Source organism: Prionailurus bengalensis, chromosome D4 (assembly GCF_016509475.1).
Source record: "Prionailurus bengalensis isolate Pbe53 chromosome D4, Fcat_Pben_1.1_paternal_pri, whole genome shotgun sequence".
Lineage (NCBI taxonomy): Eukaryota > Metazoa > Chordata > Mammalia > Carnivora > Felidae > Prionailurus > Prionailurus bengalensis.
In genome coordinates, this window is record NC_057359.1 from 45,653,371 (window position 1) to 45,674,251 (window position 20,881).

Here is a 20,881-nt window from a genome sequence, read left to right on the forward strand (position 1 = left end):
GCAGAGTCTGAAACTCTGCAGTTCCATACCTGGCAGTGCTCTGGTGAGAAGGGCGAATCCCCAGGAACAGAGTGGGGTCCGGGAGGTTCTCGGGCCACACGGAGAAAAGCGGTTCCACTGCTGGAAGGACATTTGGTAGAGACTGTTGAAGCCACTTGGTCCCAGCAGACCGCAGAAAACGGCCACATTTGCTGGTGCTAGAACAAGGTCGTTTAGGGTGAAGCCTGGTGCCAGATGTGTGTTGTGATTTTCCATAATCCCTGAAACGCTGCTGCTACACTATCTTGCGAACTTTTTCTGGGATAGGCTGGCACCTGGCCGTAGTCTCAGGGCACCGGCAGCAGCAGGGTCCAGCAAGCGTTCCTGGGTGCAGCCGACATTCAGCCATTGGGCGATGAGACCCTCCTGCAGAGGGGCGGAACAGGTCAAAGCCGCAGTCCTTCACAAGTAAGGGGACAGGGAAAACAGCCTCATCTGAGACAAAACTCGGGAGAGAGGTACTGCCTGGGGCTTGGTCACGGAGAGTGAAAAAGCGGGGAGTGGATGAGAGCTGAAGACAGAGAACAGGTGCGAGATCGCTTATCCAGGAGGACAGACTGGGTAGCTGGGTGGCTCCATTTTCGCCAGTCCCGCGCATGCGCATACGCACCTATGAGCGCCTCAATAATCCACCCCAGGAGGCTAGCCGTGCCATCTAGTGGAGAGCGGAGCTATTACACTGATCCCCGCCCAACTGGGCCAACTTTGCTCTTCAAGAACATAAGTCTCACCGCTGGCTTGCTTTATGGACTATAAAGTGCTACACGGACTGACTTCTAGGGGAAAACGAAGTAATTTTAGTCCTACTTCAATCTGTTAGCAGGTTGATTTATTCAATTTTCTTTCTTTTTTTCTTTTTCTCTTTTACACTTCTTTTTCTTGAATATAGAAAGAGAAAAAATTCATTTTTATTTTCAATTTTTATTAAAAATATTTTTCTTTAATTTTTATTATATTTTTTACTTTTGTGTAAATTTTTTCAAATTCTATTTTACTTCCATCATTTTATTTTAGTCTTCTTCAGTGGATTCACCTTTTCAAATTTTCAGTTTCCTTTTTTTTCTTTCTTTCTTTTTCTTTTTTCTCTTTTTTTAAAAAAAATTTTTTTTTCAACGTTTATTTTATTTTTTGGGACAGAGAGAGACAGAGCATGAACGGGGGAGGGGCAGAGAGAGAGGGAGACACAGAATCGGAAACAGGCTCCAGGCTCCGAGCCATCAGCCCAGAGCCTGACGCGGGGCTCGAACTCACGGACCACGAGATCGTGACCTGGCTGAAGTCGGACGCTTAACCAACTGCGCCACCCAGGCGCCCCTCTTTTTTCTCTTTTTTGTTTCTTTTCTTTTTCTTGAATGCAGAAAGAGAAAAACTTCATTTTTACTTTCAATTTCTATAAAAATTATTTTTATTTAATTTTTTAATATAATTTTTGCTTTTATGTAAATTTTTTCAAATTCTATTTTACTTCCATCATTGTATTTTAGTCTGCTACACTGTATTCACTTTTTCAAATATTCAAACGATTTCCTTTTTTCTTTCTTCTTTTTTTATCTTTTTTCTCTTTTTCATTTCTTTTCTTTTTTCTTGAATACATAAAAAGAAAAATCATATAATTTTTAATTTTTATTCAAAATATTTTTCTTTAATTTTTTCTACTGTATTCTTTACTTTTGGGTATATTTTTTCAAATTCTATTTTACCCCATCATCACATTTTAGTCTACTTCAGTGTATTCATTTTTTCAAATTCGCAAACGATTTCCTTTTTTTTTTCTTTTTCTCCCCCCCCCACCTTTTTTTCTCTAATCTGTCAAACCACTTTCAACACCCAGACCAAAACACACCTAGGATCTAGTATCATCTATTCGATTTGTGTGTTTGTAAGTTTTAATTTTTAAATTTACTCTTTTTTATTTTAATTTTTTAATTTAAATTTTTATACCTCATTAATTTTTCTCCCTTCAAAATGACAAAATGAAGGAATTCATCCCAAAAGAAAGAGAATGAAGAAACAACAGCCAGGGATTTAACCAACACAGATACAAGCAAGATGTCTGAACCAGAATTTAGAATCACGATAATAAGAATACTAGCTGGAGTCGAAAATAGATTAGAATCCCTTCTATAAAAGATGTAACAAAATAGCTGGAATGAAATTGAAAATGCTATAACTGAGCTGCAATCACGGATGGATACCACAGCAGCAAGGATGGATGAGGCAGAACAGAGAATCAGTGATATAGAGGACAAACTTATAGAGAATACTGACACCGAAAAAACGAGGGAGATTAAAGCAAAAGGGCACGATTTAAGAATTAGAGAAACCAGTGACTCATTAAAAAGGAACAACATCAAAATCATAGGGGTCCCAGAAGAGGAAGAGAGAGAAATAGGGGTAGAAGGATTATGTGAGCAAATCATAGCAGAAAACTTTCCTAACCTGGGGAAACACAGACATCAAAATCCAGGAAACACAGAGGACTCCCATTAGATTCAACAAAAACTGACCATCAACAAGGCATATCATAGTCAAATTCACAAAATACTCAGGCAAGGAGAGAATCGTGAAACAGCAAGAGAGAAACAGTCCCTAACATACAAGGAAGACAGATCAGGTTTGCAGCAGCCCTATCCACAGAAACTTGGCAGGCCAGAAAGGAGTGGCAAGATATATTCAGTGTGCTGAAACAGAAAAATATGCAGCCAAGAATTTTTTATCCAGCAAGGCTGTCATTCAAAATAGAAGGAGAGGGAAAAAGTTTCCCAGACAAACAAAAATTAAAGGAGTTTGTGACCACTAAACCAGCCCTGCAAGAAATTTTAAGGGGGACTCACTGAGGGGAAAAAGATGAAATATATATATATATATATATATATATATATATATATACCAAAAGATAGATATAGATATAGATATAGATATAGATATATACACACACCAAAAGATATATAGATATATATATACATGCCAAAAGATATATATATATATGTGTATACATATATATATATATATATATATATATATATATATATACCAAAAGCAACAAAGATTTGAAAGGATCAGAGAACATCACCAGAAACTCCAACTCTACAAGCATCATAATGCCAGTAAATTCATATCTTTCAGTACTCACTCTAAACATCAATGGACTCAATGCTCCAATCAAAGGACATAGGGTAACAGAATGGATAAGAAAACAGGATCCATCTATATGTTGTTTACAAGAGACCCACTTAGACCTAAAGACACCTTCAGATTGAAAGTAAGGGGATGGAGAACCATCTATCATGCTAATGGTCAACAAAAGAAAGCCGGAGTAGCCATATTTACATCAGACAATCTAGACTTTAAAATAAAGACTATATCAAGAGATGAACAAGGGCATTAAATCATAATCAAGGGGTCTATCCATCAAGAAGACCTGACAATTTTAAACATTTATGCACCAAATGTGGCAGAACCCAAATATATAAGTCAATTAATCACAAATATAAAGAAACTCATTGATAGTAATACCATAATAGTAGGAGACTTCAACACCCCACTCACAGCAATGGACAGATCATCCAATCAAAAAGTCAACAAGGAAACAATGGCTTTAAATGACACACTGGACCAGATGGACTTAACAGATATATTCAGAACATTTCATCCTAAAGCAGCGGAATATACATTCTTCTCCAGTGCACATGGAACATTCTTCAGAATAGACCACATACTGGAACACAAATCAGCCTTCAACAAATACAAAACGATCGAGATCATACCATGCATATGAAACTTGAAATCAACCACAAGAAAAAATTTGGAAAGGTAACAAATACTTGGAGACTAAAGAACATACAATTAAAAAATGAATGGGCTAAACAAGCAGTTAAAGAGGAAATTAAAAAGTATATGGAAGCCAAAGAAAATGATAACACCACAACCCAAAACCTCTGGGACGCAACAAAGGCAGTCATAAGAAGAAAGGGTATAGCAGTCTAGGACTTCCTAAAGAAGGAAGAAAGATCACAGATTCACAACCTAAACTTAACACCTTAAAAAGTTGGAAAAAGAACAGCAAATAAAACCCCAAACCAGCAGAAGACAGAAAATAATAAATATTAGAGCAGAAATCAATGCTATCAAAACCAAAAAACCAGTAGAACAGATCAAGGAAACCAGAAGCTGGTTCTTTGAAAGAATTAACAAAATTGACAAACCACTAGCCTGTTTGATCAAAAAGAAAAAGGAAAGGACCCAAACAAACAAAATCCAGAATGAAAGAGGAGAGATCACAACCAACACAGCAGAAATAAAAACAATAGTAAGAGAATATTATGAGCAATTATATGCCAATAAAATGGGTAATCTGGAAGAAATGGACAAATTCCTAGAAACATATACACTACCAAAACTGAAACAGGAAGAAATAGAAAATTTGAACAGACCCATAACCAGTAAGAAATAGAATTAGTAATCAAAAATCTGACCAAAAAAAAAAAAAAAGAGTCCAGGGCCAGATGGCTTTCCAGGGGAATTCTACCAAACATTTAAAGAAGAGTTAACACCTATTCTCTTGAATCTGTCCCAAAAAATAGAAATGGAAGGAAAACTTCCAAACTCTTTAAACATTTTTTTTTCAGTGTTTATTTATTTTTGGGACAGAGAGAGACAGAGCACGAATGGGGGAGGGGCAGAGAGAGAGGGAGGCACAGAATCGGAAACAGGCTCCAGGCTCTGAGCCATCAGCCCAGAGCCTGACGCGGGGCTCGAACTCAAGGACCGCGAGATCGTGACCTGGCTGAAGTCGGACGCTTAACCGACTGCGCCACCCAGGCGCCCCCAAACTCTTGATATGAAGCCAGCATTACCTTAATTCCAAAACCAGACAGAGACCCACTAAAAAGGAGAGCTATATACCAATTTCCCTGATGAACATGGGTGCAAAAATCAACAAGATATTAGCCAACTGGATCCAACAATACATTAAAAAATTATTCACCATGACCAAGTGGGATTTACACCTGAGATGCAGGGCTGGTTCGATACCCGCAAAACAATCAATGTGATTCATCACTTCAATAAAAGAAAAGACAAGAACCATATGATCCTCTCAATAGATGCAGAGAAATCATTTGACAAAATAAAGCATCCTTTCTTGATAAAAACCCTCAAGAAAGTAGGGGTAGAAGGATCATACCTCGAGATCATAAAAGCCGTATACGAAAGACCCAATGCTAATATCATCCCCAATGGGGAAAAACTGAGAGCTTTCCCCCTGAGGTCAGGAACAGGACAGGGATGTCCACTCTTGCCACTGTTTTTCAACACAGTATTGGGAAGCTTTAGCCTCTGCAATCAGACAACACAAAGGCATCCGAATTGGCCTGGAGGAGGTCAAACTTTCACTCTTCGCAGATGACATGATACCCTATATGGAAAACCCCAAAGGTTCCACCAAAAAACTGCTAGAACTGATTCATGAATTCAGCAAAGTGGCAGGTAAAATCAATGCACAGAAGTCAGTTGCATTCCTATATACCAACAATGAAGTGACAGAAAGAGAAATCAAGGAATTGATTCCATTTATAGTTGCACCAAAAAAAACCCACATAAAATACCTAGGAATAAATCTAACCAAAGAGGTGAAAAATCTATACACTGAAAACTATAGAAAGCTTATGAAAGAAATTGAAGAAGACAAAAAAAAAATGGGTAAAGATTCCATGCTCCTGGATAGGAAGAACAAATATTGTTAAAATGTCGATACTACCCAAAGCAATCTACATATTCAGTGCAATCCCTATCAAAGTAACACCAGCATTCTTCACAGAGCTAGAACAAATAATCCTAAAATGTGTATGGAACCAGAAAAGACCCCGAATAGCCAAAGCGATCTTGAAAAAGAAAACCAAAGCAGGAGGCATCACAATCCCAGACTTCAAGCTATACTACAAAGCTGTAATCATCCTGATAGTGTGGTACTGGCACAAGAACAGACACTGGGATCAGTGGAACAGAAATGGACCCACAAACGTATGGACAACTAATCTTTGACAAAGAAGGAAAGAATATCCAATGATATAAAGACAGTCTCTTAGCAAGTGGTGCTGGGAAAACTGGAGAGCAACATGCAGAAGAATGAACCTGGACCACTTTCTTACACCATACACAAAAATAAACTCAAAATGGATGAAAGACCTCAATGTAAGACAGGAAGCCATCAAAATCCTTGAGGAGAAAGCAGGCAAAAACCTCTGTAATCTTGGCCGCAGCAACTTCTTACTCAACACGTCTCTGGAGGCAAGGGAAACAAAAGCAAAAACGAACTACTGGGACCTCATCAAAATAAAAGCTAGTGCACAGCGAAGGAAACAATCAGCAAAACTAAAAGGCAACTGACAGAATGGGAGAAGATACTTGCAAATGACATACCAGATAAAGGGTTAGTATCCAAAATCTATAAAGAACTTATCAAACTCAATGCCCAAAAACCAAATAATCCAGTGAAGAAATGGACAAAAGACTTGAATAGACACTTCTCCAAGGAAGACATCCAGATGGCCAACTGACACATGAGAAAATGCTCAACATCACTCATCATCAGGGAAATACAAATCAAAACCACAATGAGATACCACCTCACACCCGTCAGAATGGCTAACATTAACAACTCAGGCAACAACAGATGTTGGCGAGGATGTAGAGAAAGAGGATCTCTTTTGCATTGTTGGTGGGAATGCAAGCTGGTGCAGCCACTCTGGAAAACAGTATGGAGGTTCCTCAAAAAACTAAAAATAGAACTACCCTACGACCCAGCAATTGCACGACTAGGGATTTATGCAAGGGATACAGGTATACTGTTTTGGAAGGGCACATGCACCCCCATGTTTATAGCAGCACTATGAACAATAGCCAAAGTATGGAAAGAGCCCAAATGTCCATCGATGGATGAATGGATAAAGAAGATGTGAGATATATATATATATATATATATATATATATATATATACATACATACACAATGGAGTATTACTCGGCATTGAAAAAGAATGAAATCTTGCGATTTGCAACTACGTGGATGGAACTGGAGGCTTTATGCTAAGTGAAATTAGTCAGTCAGAGAAAGACAAAAATCAGGAGGGGACAAAACAGAAGAGATCCATAAATATGGGAACAAACTGAGGGTTGCTGGGGGGGTTGTGGGAGGGGGGATGGGCTAAATGGGTAAGGGCACTAAGGAATCTACTCCTGAAATCATTGTTGCACTATGCTTACTAATTTGGATGTAATTATTAAAAATTAAAAATTAAAAAATTAAAAAAAATATCACCAGAAGATGTCTGAATATGAGTGAGCCTGAGGGAAGGAGCTCTGACCACTCTTATACTATTCATAGAACAGCCATTTCTGGCAGACAACGTTCAAGATGCTTGTTCCCTGCAAAGACTTTCCTTGCACTGTGAGATCTCTCTCCTTTGTGTTCCAGGTACTGACCCCAGAGGGGAAACTTGGGCTCTGCTCCTTCCCAGTCCTGCAGACACTGCCCTCTCCAGGAGTGTCCAGGGTGGGGGGAGGGGCCCCATGCACACCCCTGAGGGTGTTAAGGGAGCTGCACTGAAAGCTTGAGCTGGTTTGGCTGAGTGTGGACTCAACCCAGTATTGGATGTCCTACTAGCCCTGCAGGCAGCGACCATTTACTGCGGTCAGGTGGACTCTCATCTACTATGATTCAGTCTAAAATTTGCAAACTTTATTTCATTTAATCCTTATAATTTCCTGTGTGACCACTACTAATATTGTCACCATTTTTTAAAGGAAGAAATGACAATCTGGTGTCATTTATGTGCTGACGCCACAGATTTCTTTAAAAAATGGGGTTTTCTACTGCCTTGTAGTCTCTCCTCTTCCCCCAACCTGAAGGGATAAGTAATTACGTAGGAGTCCTTTCTAGAACAACGAAGGAGATGCAGCAGATACTCTGACAGATTGGAGCAGCTGGAGCTGGTCCATTGGACTTAAAGTTTCTTGGAGAAATCATGTCTGATGATTGTTGATTCCATTTCAGCGATTGCATGAACTAGACACCAAAGTGAAAGACATTACAGAATCTTGGAATTTCACTTTCAACAACTAAGTAGTGAATACATCTTCTATCCGTGGGTGCTGCGGTGGGTGCCCGATACACGAAATAGTAGACACACCGCCTGCTGTCACAGAGCTTCCAGTCTGGTGGTTCTGGGTCATTGAGCTTTCAAGTAATGTCATTCTGTGGCCAGGACAGGGAACGGACAGGATGCTGGGAGCACAAAGGAGCATGAAAGGGGCACAAACTCTACAAGCAGCATCTGCCAAGCTGGCATCCAAGGATCTGTAGGAGTTCGCCAAATAAATGCATGATATGGTCAATTCTGAACATGATCAGTGGAGATATTGTAGGAGCGCAGATAGAAATAAGAGTTTGGAGATGATGACTAATGCTGGTGATACGATTCTGGGCAAAGACACGCACCTGGAAGTCATATCTCAGAGATGACACTCGGAACTATTTGGGAGGTTGAGTCTGTATGTGCAGAGAGGAAGGAGTGTGGCACCCAGCATGGATTTTGAGGAACACCCAGATTGCCCCAAGATGAGAGAAAATAGTCAACAGAGGAAAGAGCGGAGCAGGAGCAGAAAAGCAGAAGACAGTAGAGACACAGAAGCCACATGGAGGTCAGACTTGAAAGTGGAGGCGTGACCAAAGGGCTCAGATGTTTGGAAATGGCAGCCAGGGCTGACTGACAGCAATCTCTGACCTCAGTAAGATGTGGTTTAGTGTCAACCTGGGCCGAGCAGTTTCAGGAGAACAGGGAGGCTGAAGCCACGTTACAGTGAGGGCAGGACGACCTGACCGCGAAGTGGGAACAGACACCGCAGAGAACTTCAAATAGTTTGGGTATGAACAGAATGACAGAAGCAAGATAATACCTACAGGTGGTTGTAGGGCTGGGATGAAGAAGATGAAAATGAGGCACATCTGATGCTCACTTTTTTTTACGTGGAAAGGAAAACACTGTCAGGAGAGAGGAGAGGTCACTGATAAAGTATAAGCATCTTACTAGAGCCTTCTCTGCAGTGCGTCAAGGAAATCTGTCCAAAGCTAAGCCTTCTGGAACTGTCCCTCTGTTTGGGGTCACAGAGGTTTTGCACCCAGGGGAAGGGCACCATGGTGAGGCTTGGGATGAGGGAGAGGGAGGCTCTCTCATCAAGCGGGGGATGGTGGAAAAGTGAGTAGGGCCTTTATCAGTAACCCGACTCTGGGCTCAAACTCATGAACTGTGAGATCAGGACCCAAGTGAAAGTTGGGCACCCAACTGACTGAATCACCCGGGCACCCTGGACTTAGGTTTTAAGAAGAAAGAGACTCAACAAGTTGTCTTTGATAAGAATTTATTAAGACAAAATGCATATTTAATAAAATGAAAAGGTGAGTACGTTTTATAAGTTTTAACACAATGTAAAGACAAAAACCTTTATATGGAAACATAAATATAAATTAGTCAAAAGAATGAATGAATGAATAAATAAATAAATAAATAAACAATAAATAAATAACATCAGGGCAATCATCTCTTAAGGACTGATGATCCTGAAGCCGGATTTTTTTTTTTTTTTACATATTCTTGCTTAATACTACTCACAAAATATTTGTGGAATTAAAGTCAATAAATTTTGTGATGAAGGCTGAAGTGACAGTCTCTTGAGGTGAGCAGACATAGTGCAGGGTGATGTGGCACGTGAATCATTGAGAATCACTTCAAGGTGACCCCAGGTCTCCAGCCTTGATGGCCAAGCTGTCTTGCAAGGTCGCCGAGGAGGACAAGGCTCTCATGATTTCCAGCCTGACAATTTCCCAGGCGCAGTCACTGTATCCCTCGTCCTCCAGGTAGACGCGGATGTCCTGGAAGTACCTCTTGATGGCCAGGGCAGGGCCGTGCATCCCCGGGGCGCGCTCTCCCTCGCCCGTGGCCTGCAGCAAGCAGGCGTCCAGGGCTTCCAGCTGCCGGTGGAGGCCAGAGCGGAGTCCGTGCAGCGGCGCGGGGCTCCAGGCCGCCGAGGAGCGCTCCGTGTGCAACAGGTTGAAGGTCTGCTGGAGCAGCTCCCGCAGGACGGCGGCGGCGGCCTGGGCCTCCCGGAGCTGGCCGCCCTCCAGCATCTCCCGGGGGAAGCGGAAGTCTTTTCTGGCCCGCAGGCACAAGAAAGGGGACAGTCTCCGCATCTGGCCCAGGAGCACCAAGTTGTCCCTGCTAACCTGCGCGTGGCTCCCAGGCAGGGCACAGCCCAGAGAGCCTCCAGGGCGGCAGGCGAGCAGCGCCAGGGCGGTCAGCAGAGGGCGCAGGAGAGCCATGGGGAAGCCGAGGGGGCTGCTGGCAGGGCTGAGCTGGGCGGCTGGGGGACCTCGGGGCCCAGGTTCTCTGAGGACCAACTCGAAGCATGGCTCTTAAATAGGGAACGCGGACAATTTCATTTTCTGAACATCCTCCCCACTTCTACTTCCTTTTTTTGTTTTCATTTATGCATTCTCCTTATTGTGTAAGAAGATGTCATCCATCTAAAATACTACGTTGGCAATGGAAGCTTTATTTCCCAATAAACTTCTGATACGTCCATCCCAATGGACACTTATCAACCAAACGAGAAACGTCTTTGTCCTAAAGACTGGAGTGATGTAGGCATGTAGGTACTCATACACACACCTGCTCGCATATATGTTTTCATATATGAACATCGCTCTTTGTGTTAGAAAGAAGCTTTGGCCTTGATCGTGGACTAGGTTTTTACCCTCTTTACTTCATACAGAGACAGGATCCTTCAATCCTATGGGTTTTTGTATCTTGCTAGGTTCTGACCAGACGATGTATGGTAAATAAGCTCTTTAGAACCAGGACTGGGTTTTAATTACTGTTGTACTCACATTAGAGGCTTGTGGTGATAAGTGAATGAGTTTCTTGGATGTATCTCTTCATTCTAGAAATAATTGATGCACGTCCATGCAGTTATGCTTCACTGGAGCCTCAGGGTCAAGACTAATAATACAGACACTATCCTTCTGCCATTTTGTAACCCGTCTACAGTGCTCCTCAGGCTGTGCCAGTGTCCCCAGCAGGAAGCCCGGTTCTGGTCTGGGACATGTAGCTGTGAAGATTCTAATCCCAGATCATTTTATTTTCTCAGCAACCCCTCACGCGCAAGGTTGTTATCACCTCTACTAACATGTTCCTCTGGAGTGACTGAGTGTCCTCAGCCCAGCCTCTCCTGGACTCACTCCCTGAGGGCAGGCTCACCTTGTCCTGAGGACATTAGAATTCCTCTGCTGTGGAGGGGCTGGTTTCTTTGTTAGCAAAACAGCTATTACCCCTAGATCCTTGCCCTTGTCCCTGGAGTGTTTTTGTGAGGGACCCTAGCTCTCAGCGCTGACCTCCTCCTCCCCTGAGCAGGTATCAAAGTGTCAACAGCCCTCAGATGCTTAGGGCAAAATTTGTCTCAACTTTTGAGACAAAAGTAGGGGAATAGCCCAACTGTAATCATTTCACCTTCAGTAAGCAAATACTTGTCATTTTGCCACCACAGCTTGAATTGTTCAATCTTTTACTTCAACTATTGAGCACTAGTTAGACTCAACATTTCTGAGCTGGGCTCGGGGGACTCATTGATGATGCCTCTCAGTGGAAGCTTCCAGCACAGAAACTAGCGACTTTCCGTTGTCCATTCAGTCTGGGTATTTCTCTTTGGCTTCTTAGTCTGTTCATCTGTCTGAGGGTCAGAATGCAGGCGGTGAGGCCCCGGCTATTATGTCGGGGAGAAACAGCCTTCTCTCCTTTACTTACTCGTGTTATTTCATTTTAAATTTAAAAAACAACAACAAAAAGAATTTTAATGACTTCGTTTTTACGCAGTGGTTTACTGGACATAGTCTGTCTTGCTCTTCCTGCATCATGTTTTATATCATCCGCAGGTTAATACAAAGGCAAGTAAGAGAATGAGGGGCTGCACCATTTTTCTCTCTATTTCCAAGATATCAGGTTTTTGGTTTTTTGTTTCTCATTTCAACTCTCCTAGAAAGCAAAACACAACAATTGTGTTGGGCAAAAGAAAATATAGGTCTGAATGTCATGAAAATGAAAAAAGGGAAGTGACTTGTCTGCTGGCAAAAAAGCAAAGGGCTGGTTAACACAATCGGTGCAGCAAACTGGGGGCCCGGAGCTCTGGCAGAGGGAAGAGTGAAGGCCACACTGAATTCCCCCAAATCAGGAAAATAGCTGCTTTGGCCTGAGGCTCAAAGGAGAGAGCTGGCGGATGGTGATCACTCCCTTCGCCCGCCCGTGCCTCCCACCCTGAGACTCGGTTCTCCAACACTTTCGAGTATTTAACACTTAATACCTCTGGGATTGAAACCGAATATGGCTATAGAGAGTTTCAGGGCAATACTCAGTCCTTGTCATAGACAGCGTTTGAATCTGTTGTTGCCAGCTGGTAGCTTTCTGCAGCTTGAGGGGACATCCTCAAGAAGTGGCGGGATTTCTGCAGGGATCCCAAGCCAGCCCTCCAGTCTTGGTCGCTGCCCTTGCCGCACGTGGCCACCAGGGGGTGGTCTTCTCTGAGAGGAGCTTCGTTAGCCCACCCTTCAACCGGATCCTCCTTTCTGTCTTTTTCGCCACAAGTGCTATTACATCACATTTGACGGTAGTAAATAAAAAGCCTTTCTTGAAGATGTTTCTGCAAAACTTAGGGATTTCATCTGAGTTTTAGTTTCTACTTGTGACATGCTGCTCTTCAGGGAAACGTTTAAGCTTAGACCACAACAGACCAGAAAGTTGCTGTGTGAAGAGGCTGACAGTTGAAGGGAGTGAGTGACAGGGTGTGTGGGGACTTCCTTCTGGGACAGGGAGGAAACTAGGAACTATTAGGACAGGGGAATGTGTCCTGGAATGCTGAGGGGAGAGGTGCAGGTGCCACAATAGTAAAGAAACATCATGTTTTTCTGTACTTCCATCTAAGTTTTTTTTTTAATTTTTTTTTTAAATTTCTGAGAGAGAGACAGAGCATGAGTAGGGAAGGGCCAGAGAGAGAGGGAGACACAGAATCTGAAACAAGCTCCAGAGAATCCAAAGCAGGCTCCAGGCTCTGAGCTGTCAGCACAGAGCTGGATGTGGGGCTCGAACTCACGAACTGCGAGATCATGACCAGAGCCAAAGTCAGATGCTCAATTGACTGAGCCACCCAGGTGCCCCTGTACATCCATCTAGGTACTTATTCTCAACTCTCAGATATTAATACAAGCCACTATTTCCTAATTGAATATAAATAAGACACTTGTTTGAAATAAGGAGTGAATCAGTCAGCCTTCTCCAGAATTCACCACAAAATGCTGTTTTCTTATGCTGCCTCCTTTGAAGGTCAGTTAGTGAAAGGTGGGACACACAGTTGCTAAGAATTTTGTTGAAAGAGACAAACACTATTCTCACATATAGCCGTCTGAAGAAAAATAAGAAAATATGAACCATACTTTTGGTCGTTACTCTACAGAAGATGCGTTGCTTGGTGCCATTCAAGTGCATGACTTTAGTTAGTATTCACAATATTCTGTTATAATTCTTAGCTCTGTTTCTGTTCCTGAATTATACACAGCTCACATTTGCTCTATGGATTTCCATTATTCATGTTGTGGTTACAGCTGATTTTAAACAATTTTTTGTTGCCTTAAATATGAAGACGATGCCTAACCCAGCTTCGCACTCTCATGTGAAGGAAGTCTGCTGGTCTTTTTTTTTTTAAGTTTACTTATTTATTTTGAGAGAGAGAGAATATGAGCACGGGTGGGGGAGGGGCAGAGAGAAGAGAGAGAATCTCAAGCAGGCTCTCTGCTGTCAGCCTGGCGCCCGACACCTGGCCCATCTAAGGAGCCTTGAGTTCATGACTTCAGCTGAAAACAAAAGTTGGACACTTAATTGAGCACCCAGGTGCCCCAAAAGACTGTCAGTATTTATGTAATAATTGTGTTATTTGGGGACCCACCAAAGATGGTGATATTCAAAAAATTAGCACAAATTACCAGTGAGTAACGTGAAAGAATTCTTATCGTATCAAACTCCCCTAGAAACTGAAACGTGCTATAAGGCTGCCGCAGCAAGCCAGTGTCCTAACGATCAGTGAAGTAACTTAATTAATAAAACCAGTAATTCTAGGGAGTATTGTTTTCTCAGTGGTAATAGATATTTTGGTGAAGGACTGAATTAATTATCTATTCCCGCCCAGTCGGTTCTTAAAGATGAGCAGCTTGCTGATGTACAAAGTAATAATAATCAAGACAGGATAAAAATTGTAACTAACTAAATGAGCTGTGATTCAAAATAAATATAATACTAGACACATTAGTATGATTTGCCAGCACATCAATTCCATGAAATCACTGAGAAATAGATCTATGGCATAAAAGGCAGAACGATGCACAGAAAAACTGCCCCACGTTATTTTCCAGATCGCACGCTGTATTCTTTTTCACTTCAGAGGCGCTAACTTCTCTTATTGAGGCTTTCAGGAATTCCAGTGTGGTTTCCTGCTTAGTAATTCCATCAAACGAACTCTCATGAAGTTCACGATGGTATCCATTTTTCTGTCGTAGCAGGCAGTTAGACCCACATCTTCCATGAATCCGCTGACATTCTTCTAAGCACGTGTATTTCCTTAAATACACTCAGCATCCTCTCTTGTTATCCTTCTACTGAATGGTCAGTATACCTGTTATCCTTCGTGGTTCTTCTCTCCCCTGCTGTGCCTTAGAATCAAGTGTAACTCTTTCGGTCACACTACACGGTCGTGCCCCATGACCGCCTCTGTTTCTGGCTTCCTGTTGCCATGTATGGACCTGTTCTACGGCATTTTTTAGAAAATCTAAGCTCGCCTATCCACTGACAATGGGCATTGGCACTTCCATGTGTATCAGTCAATGTAGAGGAGACTGACAGCTTTTATTTTTATTTCCTGACATTCTTCATTCTGCCATCAGTTGAGAGAATTCACTTCTCTCCCTGCTTCATTATAATATTAAGGATGATGATGGCTTTTAGGTTTCTATCCCTACAAAAATCAAAGGAACTGTATTTGTTATATCCCATGTCGTAAGATCAACGAACCACTTGTCTTAGAGGAAGACAGTTGTTACCTCTGATTTTAATAGAATCTGATGGGTAAATGAATCCTCACATCCGGTTTTCCATCAAGTTGCACCATTAGACCAGATGTTACTCTTTATAAACACTTCCTACAGTAAACGTGAAATAAAAAAATAATACACTGCTTAAATATAAAGAATATATTTTATTATATTACCAAAACATAAGGGTACACATCAGATTACTTGAAAAAATTTAAATCTCATAAATATTTAAATAAATAAATAAATAAATACTTAAATAGATAAAAGGATATCAGCACTGTCATCGGTAAGTGGCTTGTGCTCGTAGAGGTGACATGATGTCCCTTATTACTCCTAAAACATTTGACAAGTTATTTCGTTTCATGTCACGACTACAGCAGAAATGAGTCCTTGACATGGCAGAACAGGTGGAAAGTGTGGTACGATTAGTCAGTGAGAATCATTTCCATGTTGAACAGGTCTCATTTCTCGCTCCTTAATCTTTTCTGCAAGGCTGTTGACGAATACAAGGATCTCATGATTTCTGCTCTGACGATCTCCCAGGCACAAGGGCTGTATTTCTTCTCTTGCAGGTAGAGGGAGAGTCTTTGGAAGTAGTTCCTCAGGATGGAGTCCTCGGGATGAACGTCCTCGTTCGTGAGGGGAGCCTCTCCCTCCCCCACCTCCTGCACGACACAGGCTTCCAGGCGGGTCAGCTGCCGATCAAGTCCCGTGCAGAATTCCTCCAGGAGGGTGGTGTTCCAAGCAGCAGACGAGGACGCCTCTGTGCAGAAGAAGTGGAAGATCTTCTGGTTCGTCACGTGGGCCACCGAGAGGGCTTGGGCCTTGTGGGACTGGTCTCCACCAAACACGTCCTGGGGGAAGGCGAAGTCGTTTCTGTCCTTCTGGCAGGAGCTGGCAGGGAGTCTCCTCATTTGTCCCAGGAGCGTCAAGGCCCTCCTGTTCAGCAGGCCGTGGGTCTGAGGCAGGTCACAGCCCAGAGAGCAGATGGAGTTGCAGCCCAGCGCCACCAGGGCCACCAAGAAGGAAGAGGGCAGCGCCATTGGGGATCTTGCAGATGCTGTTGGCCGGGCTGGGGTGGGCGACTCTGTGACCCGTGGCTCTAGGTTCTCTGAACATCTTCCCTTGTGCGTGTGGCTTAAGTAGGGAACATAGCAGTTTTCACTTTCTGAACGTTGTCCTTACTTTCTACTTCTGTTTTTGCTTTCCTTTATGCACCTTCTACTTGGGTTTAGAGCATGGGTTCCACAACCATTTTTTTTTCATCATTACCTCTTGCCTCCAGAGTTTTTGTACATATTTATCTAATTGAACCTTCCGAGAAAATTTAATAACACAGATACACATTATGTGTAATTATGTACTGTATATGTAGCTGTACTTTATACATAAAAAATCATAAAAAAGGAAATATAAAGTTTACTCTATTTATCCAATGCAGGGTTAAGAATTACTAAAAATTTTTTAAAGTTAAAATTTAAAGCCATTGATGCTTAAGTATGGCCCTAAATTTGATTTTTTTAATGTTTGCGTATTTAGTTATTTATATTTTTAATATGAAATTTATTGTCAAATTGGTTTCCATACAACACCCAGTGCTCATCCCAATTGGTGCCCTCCTCGATACCCATCACCCACTCTTCCCTCCCTGCCACCCCCCGATCAAGCCACTGTTTATTCTCAGTTTTTAAGAGTCTCTTATGGTTTGCCTCCCTCCCTCCCTCACTTTTTTTTCCCCCTTCCCCTCCCCCATGGTCTTCTGTTAAGTTTCTCATGATCCACATAAGAGTGAAAACACATGATATCTGTCTATCTCTGTATGACTTATTTCACCTAGCATAACACTCTCCAGTTCCATCCACGTTGCTACAAATGGCCAGATTTCATTCTTTCTCATTGCCAAGTAGTATTCCATTGTGTATATAAACCAAAACTTTATCCATTCATCAGTTGATGGACATTTAGGCTCTTTCCATAATCTGGCTATTGTTGAAAGTGCTGCTATAAACATTGGGGTACAAGTGCCCCTATGCATCAGTACTCCTGTATCCCTTGGGTAAATTCCTGGCAGTGCTATTGCTGGGTCATAGGGTAGATCTATTTTTAATTTTTTGAGGAACCTCCACACTGTTTTCCAGAGTGGCTGCACCAGTTTGCATTCCCACCAACAGTGTAAGAGGGTTCCCGTTTCTCCACATCCTCGCCAGCATCTATAGGCTCCTGGTTTGTTCATTTTAGCCACTCTGCTGGCATGAGGTGATATCTCAGTGTGGTTTTGATTTGTATTTCCCTGATGAGGAGCGACGCTGAGCATCTTTTCATGTGCCTGTTGGTCATCAGGATGTCTTCCTTAGAGAAGTGTCTATTCATGTTTCTGCCCATTTCTTCACTGGATTATTTATTTTTTGGGTGTGGAGTTTGGTGAGTTCGTTATAGATCTTGGATACTAGCCCTTTGTCTGATATGTCATTTGCAAAAATCTTTTCCCATTCCTTGGTTGCCTTTTAGTTTTGGTGATTGTTTCCTTTGCAGTGCTGAAGGTTTTTCTCTTCATGAGGTCCCAATAGTTCATTTTTTGCTTTTAATTCTCTTGCCTTTGGGGACGTGTCAAGTAAGAAGTTGCTGTGGCTGAGGTCAGAGGGGTTTTTTCCCTGCTTTCTCCTCTAGGGTTTTGATAGTTTCCTGTCTCACATTCAGGTCCTTTATCCATTTTGAGTTTATTTTTGTGAATGGTGTGAGAAAGTGGTCTAGTTTCAACCTTCTGCATGTTGCTGTCCAGTTCTCCCAGCACCATTTGTTAAAGAGACTGTCTTTTTTCCATTGGATATTCTTTCTTGCTTTGTCAAAGATTAGCTGGCCATACATTTGTGGGTCCAATTCTGGAGTCTCTATTCTATTCCAGACCTAAATTTAATTTGTGACTCATAACTTATTTACTTATATAAATTTTATATAAAGTACATAAATTAAAATTTCTATAAAGACATAACTATTTCAATGTACTTAAATATTTAAAATAATTCCAAATTGCTAAAAGCAACAAAAAATTTTAATTATTCACTTAAATTATTCCCTGATTTATTTTCAGTGTACTGAATTTTAATGTTGCCTCATGACAAAATAATTTTTTTCAGTTTATTTATTTATTTGGGAGAGAGCACAAGCAGAAGAGGGACAGAGAGAAGGAGAGACAGAATCCAAAGCAGGCTCCACGCCATCAGCACAGAGCCCGACACGGGACTCAAACTCATAAACCGTGAGATCATGACCTAAGCCGAGATGAAGAGTCAGACGCTTAACCGACTGAGCCACCCAGGCGCCCTGACAAAATAATTTTTAACTTAGCCTGCTGCTAGATACTCTTGAAGATATTGTCACAATATTTTTTCTGTTTCTCACTAGATAATTGCTGATGTGTTGAATGAGTTTTGTAGAATTAAATCATAAAATATAATATATTTGTATTTAATTCCCAAAGCCCATATCACATCGAGGCTCAGACAAAAGCAACATGCACAAGACGGCCAATAGCAGCTCACAAGTGAGCAAAAGCCACCTCTCCCAGAATGACTTTGAGATCCAAGAAACAATGGAGAGAAACTCTTCCAATCACAGAGACGGGTTAGCCCCAGGTTTGTCACACTGATCTTGCAGATGTTTTGTGTATATTCCACAAATTCAATGTCCGTGCTTCTTGTATGATACCCAAGAAAATCCAATGAGAGAAAATAAATATTAAGGAATAATGTTTTGTTAGACTGGCCCAATGTTGAGCTTTGGAGTGCCACAGACCACTGCAATATTTCAGGCTGGTTCACAACCCTAGGAACTTACTGTTATACCCTTGGAAGCAATTGTAACAACTATTCCACCTGGTGTGGCAATGCTGATAATGGGGGAGACTATTCATATACAGAACCGGGGAGTATGTGAAGCCTCGATATCTTGCACTCAATTTTGCTGTGAAGCTAAGGGCTCTTGGGGGCTCCGTTGGTTGATCATCGACTTCACTCAGGTCATGATCTCATGATTCATGAGTTCAAGCCCCACATCAGACTCTCTGCTGTCAGCACAGAGCCTGCTTCAGATCCTCTGTCCCCAGTCTCTCTCTGCCCCTCCCTTATGTGCTCACTCTCTCTCTCAAAAAAAAAAAAAAAAAAAGAACACTTGTGTTTTTTCAAAACTATATCCAAGGTAAGGAAATTGGCTTATTATGTTATTGGAGTCAGTTCTTTCCAGGAAAGAGTCATTTTTCTCTGTAGAAAAGACTCCTGCCTGGGAACAGACTTCTGTAGACCACAAGCCAGGTCTCCAGATCCGGTCATTGTCTTTGTCCATCTTGGCCAGTAGGTGGCACTCTTCCTTTGTAAATATTTTAACAGACCCCTGACTAAAATGATCCTGCTTTCTCTTTCCTTTTTCCCTACAGCTTGTTACATCATTGCAGGAGGAACATTCCCTCATGGCCAAAAAAGGTCACGAGAAGAAAAAGAAGAGAACAAGAACTCTCCTATGAGAGTTTCCAAAAACCTAGAACTTTCACACAACTCTTGATTTCAGTTAGTGACTTTTGTACTTGGCCGGAAACCACAGCAGAAAAGGAAGCAGCTGTGTGAATGGGCAGGGCAGGTTCAGGAGGAGAGACTGAGAAGAGCAGAGCTCGCTGGGGGTTTCTACACTGGGGCAGAAGGAAACACTGTGAGATGCACGTGAAGAATGAGATCTGGGGAAGCGGGAGGAAAGGGGAACGTGCTAGTGTCAGAATACATAGTGCACGTGTATATACATAGTATCTATGTGTACATAGTATATTAGTACGTATATAATTACATTGATGAGCCACTTGTTCCCAATTCTGTTTTTTTAGACTCTCAGCATTTTGCAGTCAGTTACAGAGAGAGGGCTAGGAGAAGTTACTTATGCTCTTATAGACCTCTATGAATAAATAAGAACATGATGGTAAGCCTTCATTCAGTGGAAAATACTCCGCTAAGCGCTTCTAAATGTTCTAACGTGACCACCCCGCTAAGGGACACAGGAAAGTTAGAGGGGCGTGCAGTTGTGTCTTTCCTGTCCCCCGAGTGGAAGAGGAGAGAGGGCTGGACTTCCCTTCCCCCGGTGGGGGCGGGGGGAGGCTCTAGGAAAATCATTTCCCTGGAGAGCAGGCCTTTGTTGAGGGGAACAGAAGACTGAGAGGATTCCCAGCCAGTGATTTCTCTTTCCTTTCCTCTGCTGGAAGCACCAGGAGTTTGTTTTCTCATGTTCACAGTGAGAACCTGGTGAAGGTTTCTCCCGAAGGTAACACTCACGAAAGCGTGTGGCCCCCAAAGACAGGATATCTTGCAGTTTTTCGATCTCAAGCTCGTCCATATAGACCTGCCAGTAATTCTTGCATTTCAGCTTCAGTGTTTCTACCAATACAAGCTTCAGCTGTGCTTTAAACTCTTGCATTTCTGCTCCCAGTCATCCAGGGTCTCTGTCTGGATCTAGGAAGAGTTGTTGCTTTTCAGTTTGTTTGGCACTAGTGTTATAGTTGATGGAAGGTCAAGGCTGACAACCAGCTCAGCTGATTACATGTTGGGTGGGTACCAGAACGTCCGCCAATACATGAATACGTATGTCACATCGTTAGAGGTAAGTGTCTCCCAAGGAAAGAGC

General features: G+C 42.1%; 2 protein-coding genes across 2 annotated transcripts; both read right to left on the bottom strand.

The window, feature by feature from the left end:
- Positions 1-9,823: 9,823 nt before the first annotated feature.
- Positions 9,824-10,414, bottom strand: LOC122474508 (interferon omega-1-like). The gene has a single exon (XM_043565405.1). It carries the CDS (start codon positions 10,412-10,414, stop codon positions 9,824-9,826), a length of 591 nt encoding a protein of 196 aa, XP_043421340.1.
- A 5,201-nt stretch (positions 10,415-15,615) lies between these two features.
- On the bottom strand, positions 15,616-16,272 carry LOC122474324 (interferon alpha-like). The gene has a single exon (XM_043565198.1). It carries the CDS (start codon positions 16,264-16,266, stop codon positions 15,685-15,687), a length of 582 nt encoding a protein of 193 aa, XP_043421133.1. The 5' UTR covers positions 16,267-16,272; the 3' UTR covers positions 15,616-15,684.
- Positions 16,273-20,881: the final 4,609 nt, after the last annotated feature.

Excerpts from the sequence above, each read along its gene's own strand:
- LOC122474508 (XM_043565405.1), bottom strand. The coding sequence starts at position 10,414 with ATGGCTCTCCTGCGCCCTCTGCTGACCGCCCTGGCGCTGCTCGCCTGC.
- LOC122474324 (XM_043565198.1), bottom strand. The coding sequence starts at position 16,266 with ATGGCGCTGCCCTCTTCCTTCTTGGTGGCCCTGGTGGCGCTGGGCTGC.